This window comes from Budorcas taxicolor, chromosome 16 (genome assembly GCF_023091745.1).
Source record: "Budorcas taxicolor isolate Tak-1 chromosome 16, Takin1.1, whole genome shotgun sequence".
Lineage (NCBI taxonomy): Eukaryota > Metazoa > Chordata > Mammalia > Artiodactyla > Bovidae > Budorcas > Budorcas taxicolor.
In genome coordinates, this window is record NC_068925.1 from 74579116 (window position 1) to 74596148 (window position 17033).

The following is a 17033-nucleotide window of genomic DNA, read 5'->3' on the forward strand; positions in this document are numbered from 1 at the left end:
AGGGGAAACATTTAGAGTTCATACCTGTTGATTCCTCCTAAGCTTTTCTTGGGTGGGTTGGGCTCTGACCCCTTCCTGATGAACCATAGCCTTTTAATCCCCCCAAGCCCCCCCGCAAGAAGCAGGGGTTTTCCACTTTTTTGCTTTCCCTTTGGAGGGGTCTGGTGCTTTCCAGGGTCCTCAATGTTTGCGTCTTCTCCCCTTCCAGCTCGCTGACAGGTCTGGAGCTGTAATAGCCGACATGCAAGCCCTGATCCTTCTGTTCTCTGCGTGGTCTTCTGTCCAGGGTGGCCCAGGACCCCAGGAGAGGCTGACCTCTATGAGGCTTGGGAAAGCACCCAGCGCAGCGGCTGTCACAATGCGAGTGGCCATCACCCCCTCACCCCACCGGCCCCCAGGAATCCTGGTCTCCCGTGATCACTCACATTTCCCTGGTGCAGCCCCCACCCACCCACAGCAAGCAGGTGGGCACTGCCGATCTTGCCGTGAGGCCTCCGGACCGCCTCCACCTGCCTGGTCCTGTCTGGGGTGGGGGTAGGGGTGCTGTGACGGCAGACGGGTGTGCCAGCGGCCAGATTCCTGAGTCCCGCCCTGCAGCCGGCGACGCCCAGCCGGGGAGTCTCCAGAGGTGAGGCCGTTGTTTAAAAACTGGGAGCCAGGAGAGGAGACCCCCACATTCAAGGGGAGCGTCTCGGAGAGGTGATCTGGAGAGAGAACCGCGGCAGCACGGAGCAAGGTCTGTTACCTGTCTTCACCTGCCCCATGGGGGCCGGGGTGGGCCCAGGCTTGTGTACCTGGGTGTCTGGGGCCTGGCTGCAGGTCCAGATTCCTTCCTCTTCCTGGGAGCTTCAGTTCTTGAGCCCATTGGGATCCAAAGTCTGGGTGTCGAGTCTACCGCTGTTTGGATTGCTTTCTCCCATCTGATAAGCATCTCGGTGACTTAGAAGAGAGCAAGCTCAGAGCTGGGGCTGGACACAAAGAAGGAAGGAGAGGGCAGGCTGGCCTCTTCTAAGAACTGCTCACAGTGCCTAGTTCCAGGCAGGGAGAGGGCGAGGTTCCAGCCCCTGGAGGAAGCCAGATGATGGGTCTTCCTCTTGGGCGACAGTTAGCTATGTGAGCTCAGGCCACCTGTCTCTTCCCTGGGCCCCTGACTGCTCTGATATGGGATTGGAGGGAAAGAGTTTGAAGCCTCACGATGTTTGATTTAAAGATGTCAGGGGGTCCCCAGTCCCTCCCTGCCCCGCCTTGCCGACTCCCCCATCCCTCCATCCAGGCCAAAAGAATGTGTGGCTGTTGTTGGAGCTGAGTGGGCATCTGATCCGAGGCAGAGGTGGGCGCCCCATGAGCAGGGCGGGGCTTGCCTCAGCAGGGCAGCACCCTGCCTCTAGGACCCTTCGAGTATCACGCCCCACCCCAGCCTCCTTCAGAATCCCTGCTCTGTGGCCTCCCAACCCCCAGCCCTCCTGTACAGCCCCAGTGCATCACTGGAGACATTTTGAGTTGCTCCCAGTTCAGATGAATTCCTCACTCACTTTTTAAACACTTCCAGGCCTCCCTCTCTTTCCCCATTGTATTCCACAACCTGCTCAGCCCAGAGATGCGGGCACCATAGTCTCACCCTCAGGGTGGCCGTGGGAGATACTGGAGACCATGTCAACAGCAGGAGAGGGCTCCCCTCCAGGCCACCAGCCTCTTTGAGCCACTCACCATTGGGCCTGTAGGTGGGCCAGGGCCTGAGAAAGGCCAGTCCTCTTTCCTAGGGTGACACTGAGGCCACAGACTTATCCTGCAAAGAGCCTAGTCCTTTCTGGCTCCCCAACTTGCTCTGCTGACCATGGGGGGCAGGGCAGGGTTGATCCCTCCTGTCTGTTTCAGAAGGGGGAGCTGGAGTCCAGGAGGATGTAGTGACATTCTCCCAGGACAGCCTGGGAGTCACATGCCAGCTGGGACAGGGGCCCAGGTCTCTGGCGTCTTCCAGGTTTTGGCTACAGATGCGCCTGCTGTTCAGAAGTGTCCTAGGCCAAGGCCCTGAGTAAAGGCTTCTGAGAAAACCCAAGTCCAGAAACAGCAAAGGGCTAGTGCAACCTAGGGGTCTGCGTGGCTTCACCCAGGCTGCTTTGCTATGCCCTAGGTGAGGTCCTGAGTGGGGATCACCTCGTCAACTGAAGATGAGGCCGCTCCTTCTCCTGTATTTTGGTGAGTATCCCTTCCTGTCCTTCCGGGCCCTGTCATACAGCAGAGAGAGGACCAGCCATGGGTGGGAGGACAGTCTATCAAAGTGTGAACATCACCCATCACCCGGGGTCCTGGGGTTTGGAACACTTATCTACTGGGGTGCCCATGAGGTTTCTCTGTCCTGGGGGCCTCTGAAGAAGATGAGACTCTTAAAAGGCTCCCAAATGCCTTCTTCCTGCCTGAGGGTGGTCTGTGGCAGCCCCAGTGCTCTGGTGCTGCGTTTATTTTCCATCCTCTCACTCTCAACCTGGTCCCAGAGCCATCATGCCTTGAGTTCCCGATGTTCAGGGAGCTGCAGCTGTGAAGTGAAAGTCGCTCAGTCGTGGCCGACTCTTTGTATCTCCATGAACTCTACAGTCCATGGAATTCTCCAGGCCAGAATACTGGAGTGGGTAGCCTTTCCCTTCTCCAGGGGATCTTTCAGACCCAGGAATAGAACTGGGGTCTCCTGTGTTGCAGGCGGATTCTTTACCAGCTGGTTATTTGCAAAGTGTGGCGGGGCGACTTTCAGAGATAAAGGAGCAGACAGAAGGCAGGTCTCTCCCCATGTCCCCCGGACGGCCAGCAGCCAGCGCTGCTCCGTTAACAGGCGAGGAGAGCAATGGGCAAGCGTGTGTCCGCAGCTCAATTCTAAAAGCCACATATGGATGCCACAGTTCAGGATCAACTTCTGCTTTTTTAAAGCTGAGAGTTACAGACTATAAAATCAGCTTTTTTAAAACCAAACAGCACCAGGATTGCAATTATTCCCACCACCAGTACGTCGGAGCATGAAGGCAAGGAAGAGGGTCTAGCCTTGCTGATGGATGACTGCTTCCCTGGGGGGCACTGGGGTGGCCGGCTAGACTGCCCTCTCTTTAGGCTGCACCCCAGCACCCCCTGAGCCCCCTGTGATTTCAGGCTTGCCCAGCCTCCTGTGTGCCCAGCAAGCCTGTTCCCGCGGGGCCTGCTATCCACCTGTCGGGGACCTGCTCATCGGGAGGACCCGGTTTCTCCGAGCTTCATCCACCTGTGGCCTGACCAAGCCTGAGACCTACTGCGCCCAGTATGGTGAGGTAGGTTCTTCCTCCACAGCCTCCAGGGGCTGGAAGAAGGCGAGCGTGGGGCCCGGGGGGAGCCCACCATCTGTTCACTGAACACTTAGAGTGGACTTGGTGTAGGCCCAGCCCCATGTACTGTGGGGAATGTAAGCAAAGCATAAGGCTGGATCTCTGCCTCTCAGGAATTTCCACCTTCGATGAGCAAGAGAAAACCGTACTCAAAATGCCTTTAAACTGAACAGATCCTTTTCCTCTTTTGCTTAATAAAGCTGGAGTTTTTCTCAGCCCTTGGCCCTGGGCAGGATAGTCGCTGAAATCTGGGGCATAAGCAGTAGTTCGAGACAGGTCCTTTAGGTGTGTGGAGGGTGAGGTGCCATCTTTGATGGACGGAGTCAAGGCTGGTGGCGCACAGATGCTGGGATCTGTGCACGGCTTGTCTTCTTGCCAAAGCGGGAAGGGAGCTGTGCGCCGCCCATGCTCTGTTGCCTTCTCTTCTGCCCGTGTTGGGCTAAGGGTGGGGCTGGAGCTACCAGAAGACTGTATGATTGTAGGCTGGAGGCTCTCCTTCTAGGGTTTGTAATTGTCATGTGTGAAGAGCCAACCTGTTTACCTCCAGTCTCTGCATGTTTGGTCTCCATGTTTCACCACCCTGGGCGAAGCGGGAGACTTATTTATTTGTTTTGCAGAATTTCCTTTTAATTAAAAAAAATTTTTGTGTGTGTGGGATGGATTGGGAGATTGCGATTGACATAGAAACACTGCTGTGGTTAAAGCAGGTAACTGAAGGGAACTGGCAGCACAGGGATCTCTGCTCAGTGCTCTGTGATGGCCTAAATGGGAAGGAAATCCAAGAAAGAGGGGACACGTGTGTGTGCTAATCTAGCTGATTCACTTAGCTGTATAGCAGGAACGAACACGACACTGTCAAGCAACTATCCTCCAATAAAAATTAATAACCATTTATTTTGAAAGATAGTTGCTTAATAATGTTGTGTTGGTTTCGGGTTATAGCAAAGTGATTCAGTTATGGTCTTTTTTAAGTTTCTTTTCCATTATAGGCTATTTTAAGACATGGAGCATAGTTCCCTGTGTTATACAGTAAGTCCTTGTTGGTCATCTAGTTTATACACAGTAGTGTGTATCTGTTAATCCCAACCTCCTAATTTATCCTTCCCCCTGGGAAAATATTCAAGTTGCCATTAAAGGACACAGATCAGTGAGGTAAAGGCAAAGTGACTGGGGGTTAGCAAGAGGGTTCAGCGGTTCAGCTGATAAGGAACCCAGCTGAGCAAAGCCAGACATTGGAACGCTTTGCTTATTTAAGCAACTGATTTATTTTTCAAAGAGCCACTGTGAGTTTTCTGCTTTGCTTCTGGACCTTTCTGGTAGGAACTTCAGTTTTCTTTTCCCGTCAGTTAGTTTGAGGTCTTTCCTTGCTCCTTATGTTGCCCAAGGTGGAAATCACCCAGTGTTTTCTTGTTTCCCAGCTGCCTGTCTCATTTGGCCATTTTTTTTTTTTTTTGGCCCTCAATACATAGATTTAGACAGGAAAGAGTGAGGGAGTTGTTTTCCCTTGAGTCTCTGCATCTTTGGCATTAAAAAGACAGAGCAAGAAAGGGAGTGAGAGGCTGATGGCCGCAAAGGCGGCTTGGGGTGTCTGCGGTTCCCTCTCCCTCGGCGCTCCTTGTCCTCAGGGCCATGCGGTGGCGTCTGACCCCACCTCTGGCCTCTTATCCTCCTGTGTCCTCTTGGCCGCTTGTGATCATCGATGGCCCTGGGTCCTGGCTTTGGAGGTGCTGCGCGGAGATGGCTGTGGTTTCTGCACCTCACCCACTTGGACATGAGAAAGGCCATCTGACAGTGTTGGGAAAGACGGCCAGCAGCAGGCGAGTCCTCCCTGTGGGCCTAGATTACTCCACCGGCATCAGGGAACCTGGCAGTGGGGAGCTCTCCAGACAACAGAATGAGTCCAGCTGCCCCCTTCCCACTCGCCCTCCAATCTTGTACCACTGAGCCATGTCTAAAATTTTCAGGATGTCCTCTGCTGGGTCCTCTCTTTGGGCAGAGCCACCTTCAGGGATGGACACTGGGCAGAGATCCGAGGCTGCTGAGAAAGGCTCAGTGCCAGGCCTGCCTGGACAGCCTCCCTCCCTCTAGGCCACACTCCATCCTGTCCCGCCCTCTGCCTCTCTCAAATGCCCCAGGGAGCCAACTGCCTCCCCCGCTCTTAAGCAGCAGTTTGAGAACACATAGGAGCTTGCAGAAGAGAAGGCTAGACTTTTGCAACCCGGGGGATGGATAAATATCAGCTATTTTGCTGCTGTGAAAGTTGAGATGCATTGGTTCTTTCTTCCCCTCGTCTACCAGGGGAATAAATCCATGTAACCTCTCGGAAGAGGAGAGGATAGGGCATCTTGAGTGTAGTGTGTAGCCCAAAGTCTGCCACTAACTTGTAGTGTGATCTTGGGCAAAAGATCACCCCCTCTTTCGCTTTCCTCTTCCATGAACGAGTGTTAGACCAATGGTCTTTCGTGTCGCTCTTTGCTCCAGTTTTCTTTCGGAATGAGCTGACCATGGGGAACCAGCTTCTCTCCCGCACCTGCCTCCTCTCTGCCTTCTCTGATTTCTCTTTCCTTCTTTCTCTCCGGCCTCCCCTCCCAGAGGCCATTGGTTGCCGGCAGTGAAGACATACGTGAAGGCACGGATACTCCTCTGTCCGAGTGGACCCTAAACCCTCCCTGGGCACACGGGGGGCTGTGTGATGAGAATTAGGAATCCAGATACAACTCTCATGAGTTCTAATTTCAGTTTTCAAGTTTATTTTTATAATTAAATGATATTATAGTAAAGCTATAGTTTATTAAGCACATATTATATGTCTCAGGCATTAGACTGAATCTGTTTTATATAAATTATCTCAGTTAATTTTCACAAGTGTTCCATGAGATATCTCTTATTCTCCCCATCCCCATGGGAACGTCCAGGTGTGTGCTGGGATCCCCCAAACTTCTGATGGAAATGCTTAGGAACTGAGTTTTCTGAGTGGCTAGAGATGGCGCTGCAGTGGCCAGGCCCAGCTGGAGAGGAGGGCGGCATGGTACAAAGCTGCCTTGCCAAGGCCTGCCCCTCAGCCCCGACCTCCCCATCCCTCTCTGCCAGCCCCTCCTGCCATGTATACACCTTACTTGAGTCAGAGCCCCTGGTCAGTGCCTCTGTTGTAGTTTCTTGCAGGGGTGACATGGTGGGGCCTGAGCCCAGTAAACTCACCCGGCCCCTGCCGCCTGCCTGCCTTCTGGTGTGACATTAATGCGAGTGCACTGGGGATTCATGACTCTTGGACATTTTAGCATCGCTCGCTGCCCCCTGCCAACCCTGGGGAAACTCGGGGGCAGTGGGGATGCCTTCCAGCTCCAAACGGCCTCTCCCAGCTCCTGACCTCAGAGTATGGCTGCTTTCTCCTGGCCAGTCTTAGCCTGTTGGCCCATCACCTCTTCTGCCTGCTTTTGTCTCACTGGCTTAATCCTATTGGCCTTTGTGTCCATACTGCAGCCTTGACAACGGACTTAGTGCTCGGCCAGCTTTCCCTTGTCCCCCCACCCCCTGCCCAGCTTTGCTGTTGCGGGTCTCCCTGCCTTGACTACCCGTTAACTGTTTCGGACTTGAACCCAGACTGGTCTTTACCGAAAGAGCCTGAGGCGGAAGTCGCACCCTGTCCCCTGGCTCTCTCTCTTCCAGCTCCCAGGTAACCTCTCGGTGAATTCACTGTACCGTTTCCCCCTAAAGCCCAAGGCGTGGATGAAAATGTCTGCGATGTCTCCAGACCCTCATTTCCTTCTGTGCTTTCCCCAAGCTGTCGATCCGTGTTTGAAAAGTAGGAGGGGTGATAGCACCCCCTTCAGTGGGTTGCTGTGTTTGTGCACGCTGAGTTCCTCCCACCGTGTCCAACTCTTTGTGACCCCATGGACTGCAGCCCGGCAGGCTCCTCTGTCCACGGCATTCTCCAGGCAAGAATACTGGAGTAGGTTGCCATGCCCTCCTCCAGGGTTGTTGTGTGGACCACATTAAAAAAGGAGCTGAGTGACGGTGGGCCTGGTATCTGGAAGGGGCTACATGTCCCAGCCCCTTGCCCATTGGCCTCCCGGGACCTGTGTCTGCATGCAGAGGCCGCCTCACCTATCAGTCATTCTCCTGAGCACTTCTTCTTGGATCAGGACGTGCAGTTGCATAGTTATTGAAGTCAACCTGCCCTTGGGCCTGCCCACTGACCACCGCGCATCTGATTTTCAGTCTGGCTGCTGGATAACCCAGAGGCAGTCGTGGTTAGTGAAGTCGCCTGATGGGGGGTGAAGACTTTCTAGGTCTGGTCCTGCCTCTGACACTTAGAAGAGGAACGTGACCTTGAGAAGGTCATGGCTTCTGTCTGGACCGCCATTTCCCCATTTATGAAATGAGGGAGTTAGTCAGCCTTTGTTGGTTCAGCTCTCACACGTCTGCCAGGCTTCTGGGTGGGCTGCGTGTGACCCCAAGGGTCAGCCATGATCTCTGCCAGGTGGACCCTGGCAGGGGCTGAGCCATGACCTTCAGTCCTCTCTCTGCTGGTCCATGCTGCTTGGGGACCAGAGGGGTTTTGCTTGGAAGCTTTCCAGCCCTGATTTCTGCTCCTGACAAAGTCTCCTCCAATGTTGTGTCTGTTCCCTTAAATGCTTTATTTATCTCCACTCCCTCCCTTTCTGGGGGAAAACTTAATTATCCAGTTTCCTTAATAACAGTCTTACACAGTGCATTCCTCAGGTTAATTAGCTGTGTAAACCAAACAGCTGTCATTTTTATCTCTTGGAAACAAGCTGAGGAGCAGTAGTCAGTTGACATCCCTTCCTCCTAACACACACACAAACACACACACCACATAAGCATACTCACACCCACAGGCACACACCCAACAACCACTGTCTTTCTGTGTTTGACAGACATCTATTTTCTTGACCTCCGGCATGGCTAACGTGTACACACAGAATGTGAGAATGTGTTCATATCCATCCTGAGGTCCTTGTTCTCTGCTCACAGAGGACTTTGAGCCTCTCTCTGACCAAAATATCTGCTCCTGATTCCCAGGAGATTTTAGAAGATCTGAAACTTTCAAAGCTCCTTCCATTGTGAATCTTCATTTGGATGAAACATCGTTGAGTTCTTTGTTTAAAATACAGATGCCCTTGGGAAAGGCGTCATATTAATCTATCATCATTTATATTTCAACAAGGGTTTGCTTATCAGAAAATTAGCTGTGGCTTTTGCAAAGTGTCCCAAGAGAATGAGACCAAGAATGAATAAGTTTAGAAGAGATAGCAGAAAATGAAAAAGATCACTGGGGGAAAGAGTTGCTATCAGAGGGAAGCAAAACTTGGGATGTGGAACGTGAAATTTGGGGGTCCTGGTTGCTTTGGACTGGGGAGTGTGTCTTGTGGGGTTAAAAGGAGGGAAGAGAGTAGAAAGGTGAGATGGAAACCTGGGCACAAACTTGGGTAGCCTCACAACTTTGTTGGCCTGGCTTCTCACACCGTTGCTTCTTGAATCAGGTCCCTAGAAGCTCTCTGGGCAGTGCCTTGCTTCTTTGCCCTCAGCGGCGAAAGGAATCACTGTCAATGGTAGAACTTTCAGAGATCCAGGAATGCAAACCAATTATCTGCACTCAGGTCTAGGAGGACACCTCAGTTTCTGGAGAAGTCTGGGTGGGGAGTGAGGTTGCCCTTACTAGGGGAGAAGAGAAGGAGCATCCTGAAAACCATCTCTAGTCCCTGCAATGTCCCATGGTTGTCACGTGACTGCTGTGTCCCTTGAAGCCCTGCAGGATGAGAAGGTTTGGAGACAGAGAGCCAGGGAGCAGAATTCCTGCTTCTTCTCTTCCTAGTCCTGTGGATTTGAACACATTCTTAGCTTCTCTAGGACTTGCCTTCCTAATCTGTCAAATGAAGATACCCACTTTTGATCCAGTATGCCTACCTCAGAGATTTTGGAAGGATAAAATGAGATAATGTATGTATCATGCTCAGGTCAGAGCCTCAGTTCAGTTCAGTTGCTCAGTCATGTCTGACTCTTTGTGACCCCGGGGACTGTAGCACACCAGGTTTCCCTATCTATCACCAACTCCCAACATGTCTTGTTGAAGCCTGGCTTGGAGAATTTTGAGCATTACTTTGCTAGTGTGTGAGATAAGTGCAATTCTGCGGTAGTTTGAACATTCTTTGGCATTGCCTTTCTTTGGGGTTGGAATGAAAACTGACCTTTTCCAGTCCTGTGGCCACTGCTGAGTTTTCCAAATTTGCTGGCTTATTGAGTGCAGCACTTTCACAGCATCATCTTCCAGGATTTGAAATAACTCAACTGGAATTCCATCACCTCCACTAGCTTTGTTCATAGTGAGGCTTCCTAAGGCCCACTTGACTTTGCATTCCAGGATGTCTGGCTCTCGGTGAGTGATCACACCATCATGGTTATCTGGGTCATGAAGATCTTTTTTGTACAGTTCTGTGTATTCTTGCCACCTTTTCTTAATATCTTCTGCTTCTGTTATGTCCATACCATTTCTGTCCTTTATTGTGCCCATCTTTGCATGAAATATTCCCTTGGTATTACTAATTTTCTTGAAGAGATCTCTAGTCTTTCCCTTTCTATTGTTTTCCTCTATTTCTTTGCACTGATCACCAAGGAAGGCTTTCTTATCTCTCCTTGCTATTCTTTGGAACTCTGTATTCAGATGCGTATATCTTTCCTTTTCTCTTTTGCCTTTAGCTTCTCTTCTTTTCTCAGCTATTATCCTCATGCAGTATAATTTTGGAGTGTTGTGGTATTAATCATTTTGGTTATCAGCTTCAGAACTGAGCTTTCTGAACTTGGTTTCGATGGAGATAAGAGCTGTATGAATTAAGGCTTTGGTCAAGATGTTAGTTCATAACAGTGCTTCGTAGCACTGGGGCTCAACTCCCACCTGGCCCCAAAACAGGCCCTGATTTTTCACCTTTGCTGGAAATATACATTGACATATAAATGATGAGGCTTGTGAATCACAGGAGCTTCCCAGGTGGCTCAGTGTTAAAGAATCTGCCTGCCAAGTAGCAGACTCAGGAGACGCCGGTTTGATCCCTGGGTCAGAAGATCTCCTGGAGTAGGAAATGGTAGCCCACTCCAGCATTCTTACCATGGATAGAGGAACCTGCTGGGCTACAACCCATGGGGTCGCAAAGAGTCAGACATGACTGAGCATGCACACGCGCGTGGATCACAGTGGGAGTCTAGTGGAGACTTTGCTGACCAAGGCCTTCAGGGTCCCTTCTTTCCCTGCTCACTTTGCTGGGAAGAGTGCTTCTCCAGCACCATGTTTGGTCAACATCTTATTTTTCCCTTGCTTCTTTTGCATTCTTGTTTGGAGTGTCTTTAACCTCTGAGCAGATAAGCTGGAGTTGGGGAGAATTCTAATAGCATGTTAGAGCAAGAAGGAGCTTCATTATCTCATCCCACCCCTGCACTTTGCCAATGAGGGAGCTGAAGTAGAGGGAATGTCTTGTAGGCAGCTGCATTTTTTTTTTTTTGATTCCGGCTGTCTTTCTCTCGGCCCTGGCTGACAGCCATGACCCTGAGTCCAGCTCCTTAGATGGACATAGGCCGTCTCTCACTTGCTCAGGGGGAGGGAGCTGGCCATGGCTAAGCAGAGCCTGTTCTCCCATTTCCCTCCAGAATTCGCTCCCTTTTCTGCTAAGACACAGAGCTTTGATTTGCTTTGCCTTCCTTGTTCCACACTCTCCACTGTGATTGAGGCTTCCCGCTGTCTCCTTTGCCCTCCCATAGTTCTCTGGTTTGTCTTCCAGCCAGACTGCTGAGCTTCTAGAAAGCTCCGGGATAAGGGAAGAGGCCCAGCCTTTCCAGACGGAGAATGAGCAGGAGCCAAGCTGGCTGGAGGCCTGGCAGGCTGAGTGGATAATAACACTGCGTCTCTGAGGTAGCCCGGCCAGGGGAGCGCCGGCCAAATGACCCCAGAGAGGGAGGCAGCTGCGGCTGGGAGCTTCCATCTCCAGGAGAGACAGAGGCACATAACACACACGAAGGGAAGGGCCTTGTGTTGAGAATCTCTCTCTCTTTCACACATACACACACACACTCACACTCACACACACACACTCTTACACACGTACTGCATGTAGACATACAGGAATAAAATAGAAAGGGAAACTGAGGCCCAGAAAGAGAAGGAATTGGCAGCTTGTCTTCATGTGGGCTTGTGCCATAAGCCCCCCTAATTTGGGCCTCCATCCCTCCAGCTGGTTGACAAGCAGAGCTGCTTAAAATACCTGTGGCTTAGGCTGTGTCTAAGGATTGAGATAAATCCCTCCTTTAGCTACGTTACTGTGATGAAGGCACGTAGGTGTTCAGCTCATGAGGCCATCTGATCCGTCATCACTGTCTGTCCATGTGGAGGCAGGTGGTGGAGGCCTGGGGTGCCCCAGCCTGACTGTGAAGACAGGGAGGATGCAGGGTGGCAAGCTCATGCTGAGTATCCTGGGCCTTTTGAGTTTGTTTAAAACAAAGGTCTGGATATAAAAGTTAATATATATTCAAGGCATTGAAAGTTATTAAAAAATAACCAAGAAAAAAAGTTACCTACAATCCCATTTCTCAGAGGTAATTAGGTTAAGCTGTGTGTAGTTGCCATTTCGTAGGTCAAGATAGCTGAATATCAGCCATTTCCTTTGGTTCAACCTAATATATTGGTGCATTGCCTCCTACCTACTGATTCCTTTAAAAATATGTATTTGTGATCATGGTGTATATACAAGCTTAGGCCCAACTTTTTTCATAAAACATTATAATTTTTTTTCATAAAACATTGTAAGCATTTCCCCCATGCAATTAAAATCTTTCTGTCAACAGTCTTTTCAAAAGTTACATAATATTCCATCATTTGGGAATATCAAAGGCATCTCCTGAGTCTCAGGTTGGGCTGTTCTAGCTCCTGGGTCCCACGGCCCAAGCAAAAAAAGAGCCTTGTTTCTGGCACTCTCTTGGCCAGAGAACAGGCTGGGATCCGTTCCCAGCAAGCCCAGAGGAGCTCGGATGACAGGTCACCGGAAGGCAGCTGGCCCCTGTCTCTCCGTGGGACATGTGCTGAGCGCAGACAGAGGATGGGTGGTGGAGAAGTTTGCCTCTGAGAGGCTGGGCAGAGTGGGGAGGAGGGCGTGCCTGCCGCCAGGGGCCAGAATAGGATCCTGGAGGAGACTCAGATGCCAGCAAGAGGCGGCTTTTGCCCAGAAAGGATTATTTTAGTTGGTTAGGTATTTGTGTTAGCCACTGACATCCCTGCAGTCTCTGTGCTAACTGAGCGAGGTTAGCATGACAAACCAGCTTTTTTTCCCAGAGCATTTTCTCTGTTGTGGTCAGCCTCAGGGTCAGACTGAGCCCTGTGGGTGAGACAGAGACGGTCACCCTTGACTGTGCTTCCTTCCCGCGACGTTGAAGTGAAGTGAAGTCGCTTAGTCGGGTCCGACTCTCTGCGACCCCATGGACTGTAGCCTTCCAGGCTCCTCTGTCCATGGGATTTTCCAGGCAATATACTGGAGTGGATTACCGTTTGGTTTCTAGTGGAGAAGAGAGAATGGCACAGAGGGAGGGATGGAGGGGAGGAGAGAGAGACAAGAGGAGGGGAGAAGAGAAGGGTGTGGGGAGGGATCCCGTCTGGCGCTGATGCCGGCACCGGCCATCAGTCAACGGGAAAGTCACAGAGCCTCATGGAGCCTCAGCCTTCTCACACCTGCAATGGGAATAATACTACACATAGGGTGGTTGTCAGGCTTACATAGATTATTGCACTGAAACTCTTGATACAGCACCTAGCACGTGGTCGGCACTCCAGTCATTTGTTGATTTTGGTCACCTCCTCACTCCCTCACCCTTCTCTTTAAACTCCCAGGAAGGGAGGGTGGAGCAATAATATAAATGAAAGTGCTAGCCTTTCCTGAGCGTTTGCTGCTGCTGCTGCTAAGTCGCTTCAGTCGTGTCCAACTCTGTGCGACCCCATAGACAGCAGCCCACCAGACTCCTCTGTCCCTGGGATTCTCCAGGCAAGAACACTGGAGTGGGTTGCCATTGCCTTCTCTGTGAGCATTTACTATTCATTCCAAAAGTATCTACAGAGGGCCTACTAAGTGCTGGGCGCTTTGCTCAGCACTGGAATACCGCATAAAGGAAAGTAAGTTCTGCCCTTGTGGAGTCCACATTCTAACAGAGGGAGGCAGATGGCAAGTAAACACTGTGAGCAAATGCATGGACACTCAATGAACAGTATGTCATGTGGAGACACTACTATGAAGAAGAATGTGGCTCGGCAAAGGATGGGCAGTAGCTGCTGTTTTATATAAGGCATGCGTGCCAGCCATTATGTGAGCACTAAACATCTCCCCACAATATTTTTTTTAAGTATTTCTTAATCATTTAAAATTCTTTTTCATTACAGTTTATCATAGGATATTGACTATAGTTCCTTGTGCTATATAGCAGGACCTTGTTGTTTATCTGTTTTCTATGTAATAGTTTGTATCTGCTAATCCCAAACTCCCAATTTAACCCTTCCCACCCACCCCCAACACACACACCTTTCCCCTTTGGTAAGCATAAGTCTACTCTCTATGTCTGGGAGTGCATTTCCATTTTGTAAATAGGTTCATTTATATCGTACGAAAATTATTGTTTAATAAAACACTTTGGGAAGTGATGAGGACACCTCCAAGCTCCAGGAAGGGGACAATCCTCTTGTTTTGCAGATGGGTGGTGGGAGCTGGAAAATGGGGTGGGAAGCAGATTCTCACAGAGCCAGGACTCCTGGCTCCCCTCCAGCACCGTTCACCGTTCCAGGCTTTGCTCAGTGGCTCTGGGGGAAGAGCAGTGTTGGGTGAAGAGTTTCTGTAACTCAAGGCGCAGACTCGGCACGTTACCTCTTCCCTCCGGGACTGAGCTGTCAGCTTCACAGGATCAGCAGACGTCACCTATTCTGATGGATCATCCTCCCCAGCTTAGGGCCTTCCCTGGATGGAACCAAGGTTCAGGGGCTGCAAGGCCTCAGAGACGGCTGGCTGAGCTTTCTCTTGGTTCTGCTGGGTGGAGGCTTAGGGGCATCAGAGGCAGGGGGTGTGGGGAGGTACAGTCGCCTCTGCCCAGAAGGACTTGCAATTCAGGGAGGTTCTCGTCCAAGCCTTGCTTCAACATGTGTGTCAATCTGGAGCCCTCTGAAAAGTGTTCTGCTGGACACGAGGTTTGGGACTGTGGTTACTCAGAGAAAACAGGTTTTGTGTGTGTTGCATGAAGAACCTAGGCAAGGTCATGATGTCTCAGTGGGGTGTGTGTGTGCACGCGTATGTGCCAGGGCAAACACATGCAAACATATGCAAATGTATGCACATTTACATATTATGGACAAACTAAAAGAACAAAGGCCAATCCTCTGGCTGTGTTCTTTTCCTTCATGATCTCTGCCCTGCTCTGGAGCCCATGGGGTTCAGTTCTGTCTCTTGTCTCACTCCAGCACATGGGCAGACCAGGGAAGGTGATGTTTCAGGGGGACCTCCCTGGTGAGGCTGTTTCCTCCTTGGCTGCCCACTTTAACCCAGATCTTCATGGGGAAGAGACCCTGCCTTCAGCCCCAGGGCTGCAGACTTCCTCCGCCTTCCTGACCTTGGGACACCTGCCTACAAAGCTCCATCTGGTTGGACACCCTGAGCTTCTCTCCTGTGGGTCAGTTCAGTTCAGTTCAGTCACTCAGTCATGTCTGACTCTTTGCGACCCCATGGACTGCAACGCCCCAGGCCTCCCTGTCCATCACCAACTCCTGGAGTTTACACAAATTCATGTTCATCGAGTTGGTGATGCCATCCAACCATCTATATATCCTCTGTCATTCCCTTCTCCTCCTGCCTTCAACCTTTCCCAGCATCAGGGTCTTTTCCAATGAGTCAGTTCTTCACATCAAGTGGCCTAAGTATTGGAGTTTCAACTTCAGCATCAGTCCTTCCAATGAATATTCAGGACTGAGTTCCTTTAGGATTGACTGATTGGATCTTCTTGGAGTCCAAGGGACTCTCAAGAGTCTTCTCCAACACCACAGTTCAAAAGCATCAGTTCTTCGGTGCTCAGCTTTCTTTATATTTCAACTCTCATATCCATACATGACTCCTGTGGTTAGGGGATGCCAAACTGGGAAGGACCCTCAAGTCCCAGAGGTCAAGTGCTGGAAGGCCTTTAAGATCATCTAAATGGTACTAGAACGTTGGCTTCCTGATGGCTGGGTCTTTGTTTTGTTCACTATTACAACTCCAGAGCCCAGAGGAGGGTCTAGGATGTAGTACGGCCTTAATGAATATTGTGAAATGATTGAGTGACTCTACTTCAATATCCACTCAATTGACAGAGGAGAGCTAGGACTGGAACCCCAAATTCCCTTGTCCTTTTTTCCTGTCCCCTTTTCTAATCCTAAGAAACTCCACTTTTCCAAGGCTGCCAGGATTCAGTGAGATGAGCTATAAAACTCTCTAGCCTACACCTAGGACATGGTGGTGGTGGTGGTTTAGTCACTAAGTCATGTTTGACCCCATGGACTATAGCCTGCTAGGCTACTAAATCAACGTGAGCTTCTCCTTCTTTCTGCTTTTTGCCCTTAGCACTCTTTTCAGATTTCTCTCTGAGGCAAGGTCATATACAAAATTCATTTTTTACAGCCTCATACCTCTCTCCCAGTCACAGCATATATTTACTATTTACTTAGCTATGTGTTGGGGGCTGACACAGAGGACTTAAAATGGAATGATGACCAGTTAGTCTTATTTTGAGCGGTTGGTCATTCTAAATGTATTGATGAAATCCATGAGTTCCTTAGGGAAGCATTTCCATGGAGAGAATGTTCTAGGCTCTCAGTATACAAAGGGAGAATTCCCAGTATACAAAGGCCCCACCTCTGAGTCTCTGATATCTCCTGCAGTGGCAGATGAAATGCTGCAAGTGTGACTCCAGGCTGGCTCACAATTACAACGGTCACCGAGTGGAGAACGTGGTTTCATCCTCGGGCCCCATGCGCTGGTGGCAGTCACAGAATGGTAAGCGCCTGCCACCGCCTCCAGGAGCCCATGTGTGAGGCTCCCGTAGGATGTGCAAGGCATCCTGGGGCCCTTTGAGTTTTCCCACGTCTTTCTTATGGTGGTGGGACATGGGTGGTTGGTGAGCAGAACCTTCTGTCTTTGTATTTGAGGCCTTTCAGATGTTGTAGGTAGAATAATTTATTGGAGGTTAATGAAAAGGTAAGAAGAGAGAGAAATGCCTTCATTTCATCCTACTTGGTCATAGTGGGCTTGCTGAAGGAACTGGGCTTTAGGAACAGATCTGTGTTGGGCTGAGGAGTTGAAAGTCTAAAGGTTTTAAAGACATCAAGGGACAGTGGGAAGGAAATTTGGCCGAGAAGACATGGGCCGAGAAGCACCTATTCAAGATGCTATAAGTAGAAACATACTGGTACCATGCCTCTCTGAGAGGGAGATGAGAAAATCAGAGTTAGATTTCCTGGAGCCTGGGAAGGTAGACAGTCTCTGCTCTAAAGTTCCTGGGTTTTGTGTCTTTCCAGATGTGAGCCCTGTCTTTCTGCAGCTGGACCTGGACAGGAAATTCCAGCTTCAGGACATCATGATGGATTTTAAGGTGTGTTTCCTGGGTATGGCAGTGGATAAGAGAGGG

The 17033-nt window shown here is 50.5% G+C and overlaps 1 protein-coding gene across 1 annotated transcript in view; it reads left to right on the top strand.

The window, feature by feature from the left end:
* Nucleotides 1–2168: 2168 nt before the first annotated feature.
* LAMB3 (laminin subunit beta 3) overlaps nt 2169–17033 on the top strand; it is a 40474-nt gene continuing 25609 nt past the window's right edge. Inside the window, exons 1-4 of the mRNA XM_052654022.1 lie at nt 2169–2196; nt 3136–3290; nt 16288–16402; nt 16924–16997. Of these exons, the coding sequence (XP_052509982.1) occupies nt 2169–2196; nt 3136–3290; nt 16288–16402; nt 16924–16997 (372 nt within the window). The remainder of the gene's footprint in view (nt 2197–3135; nt 3291–16287; nt 16403–16923; nt 16998–17033) is intronic.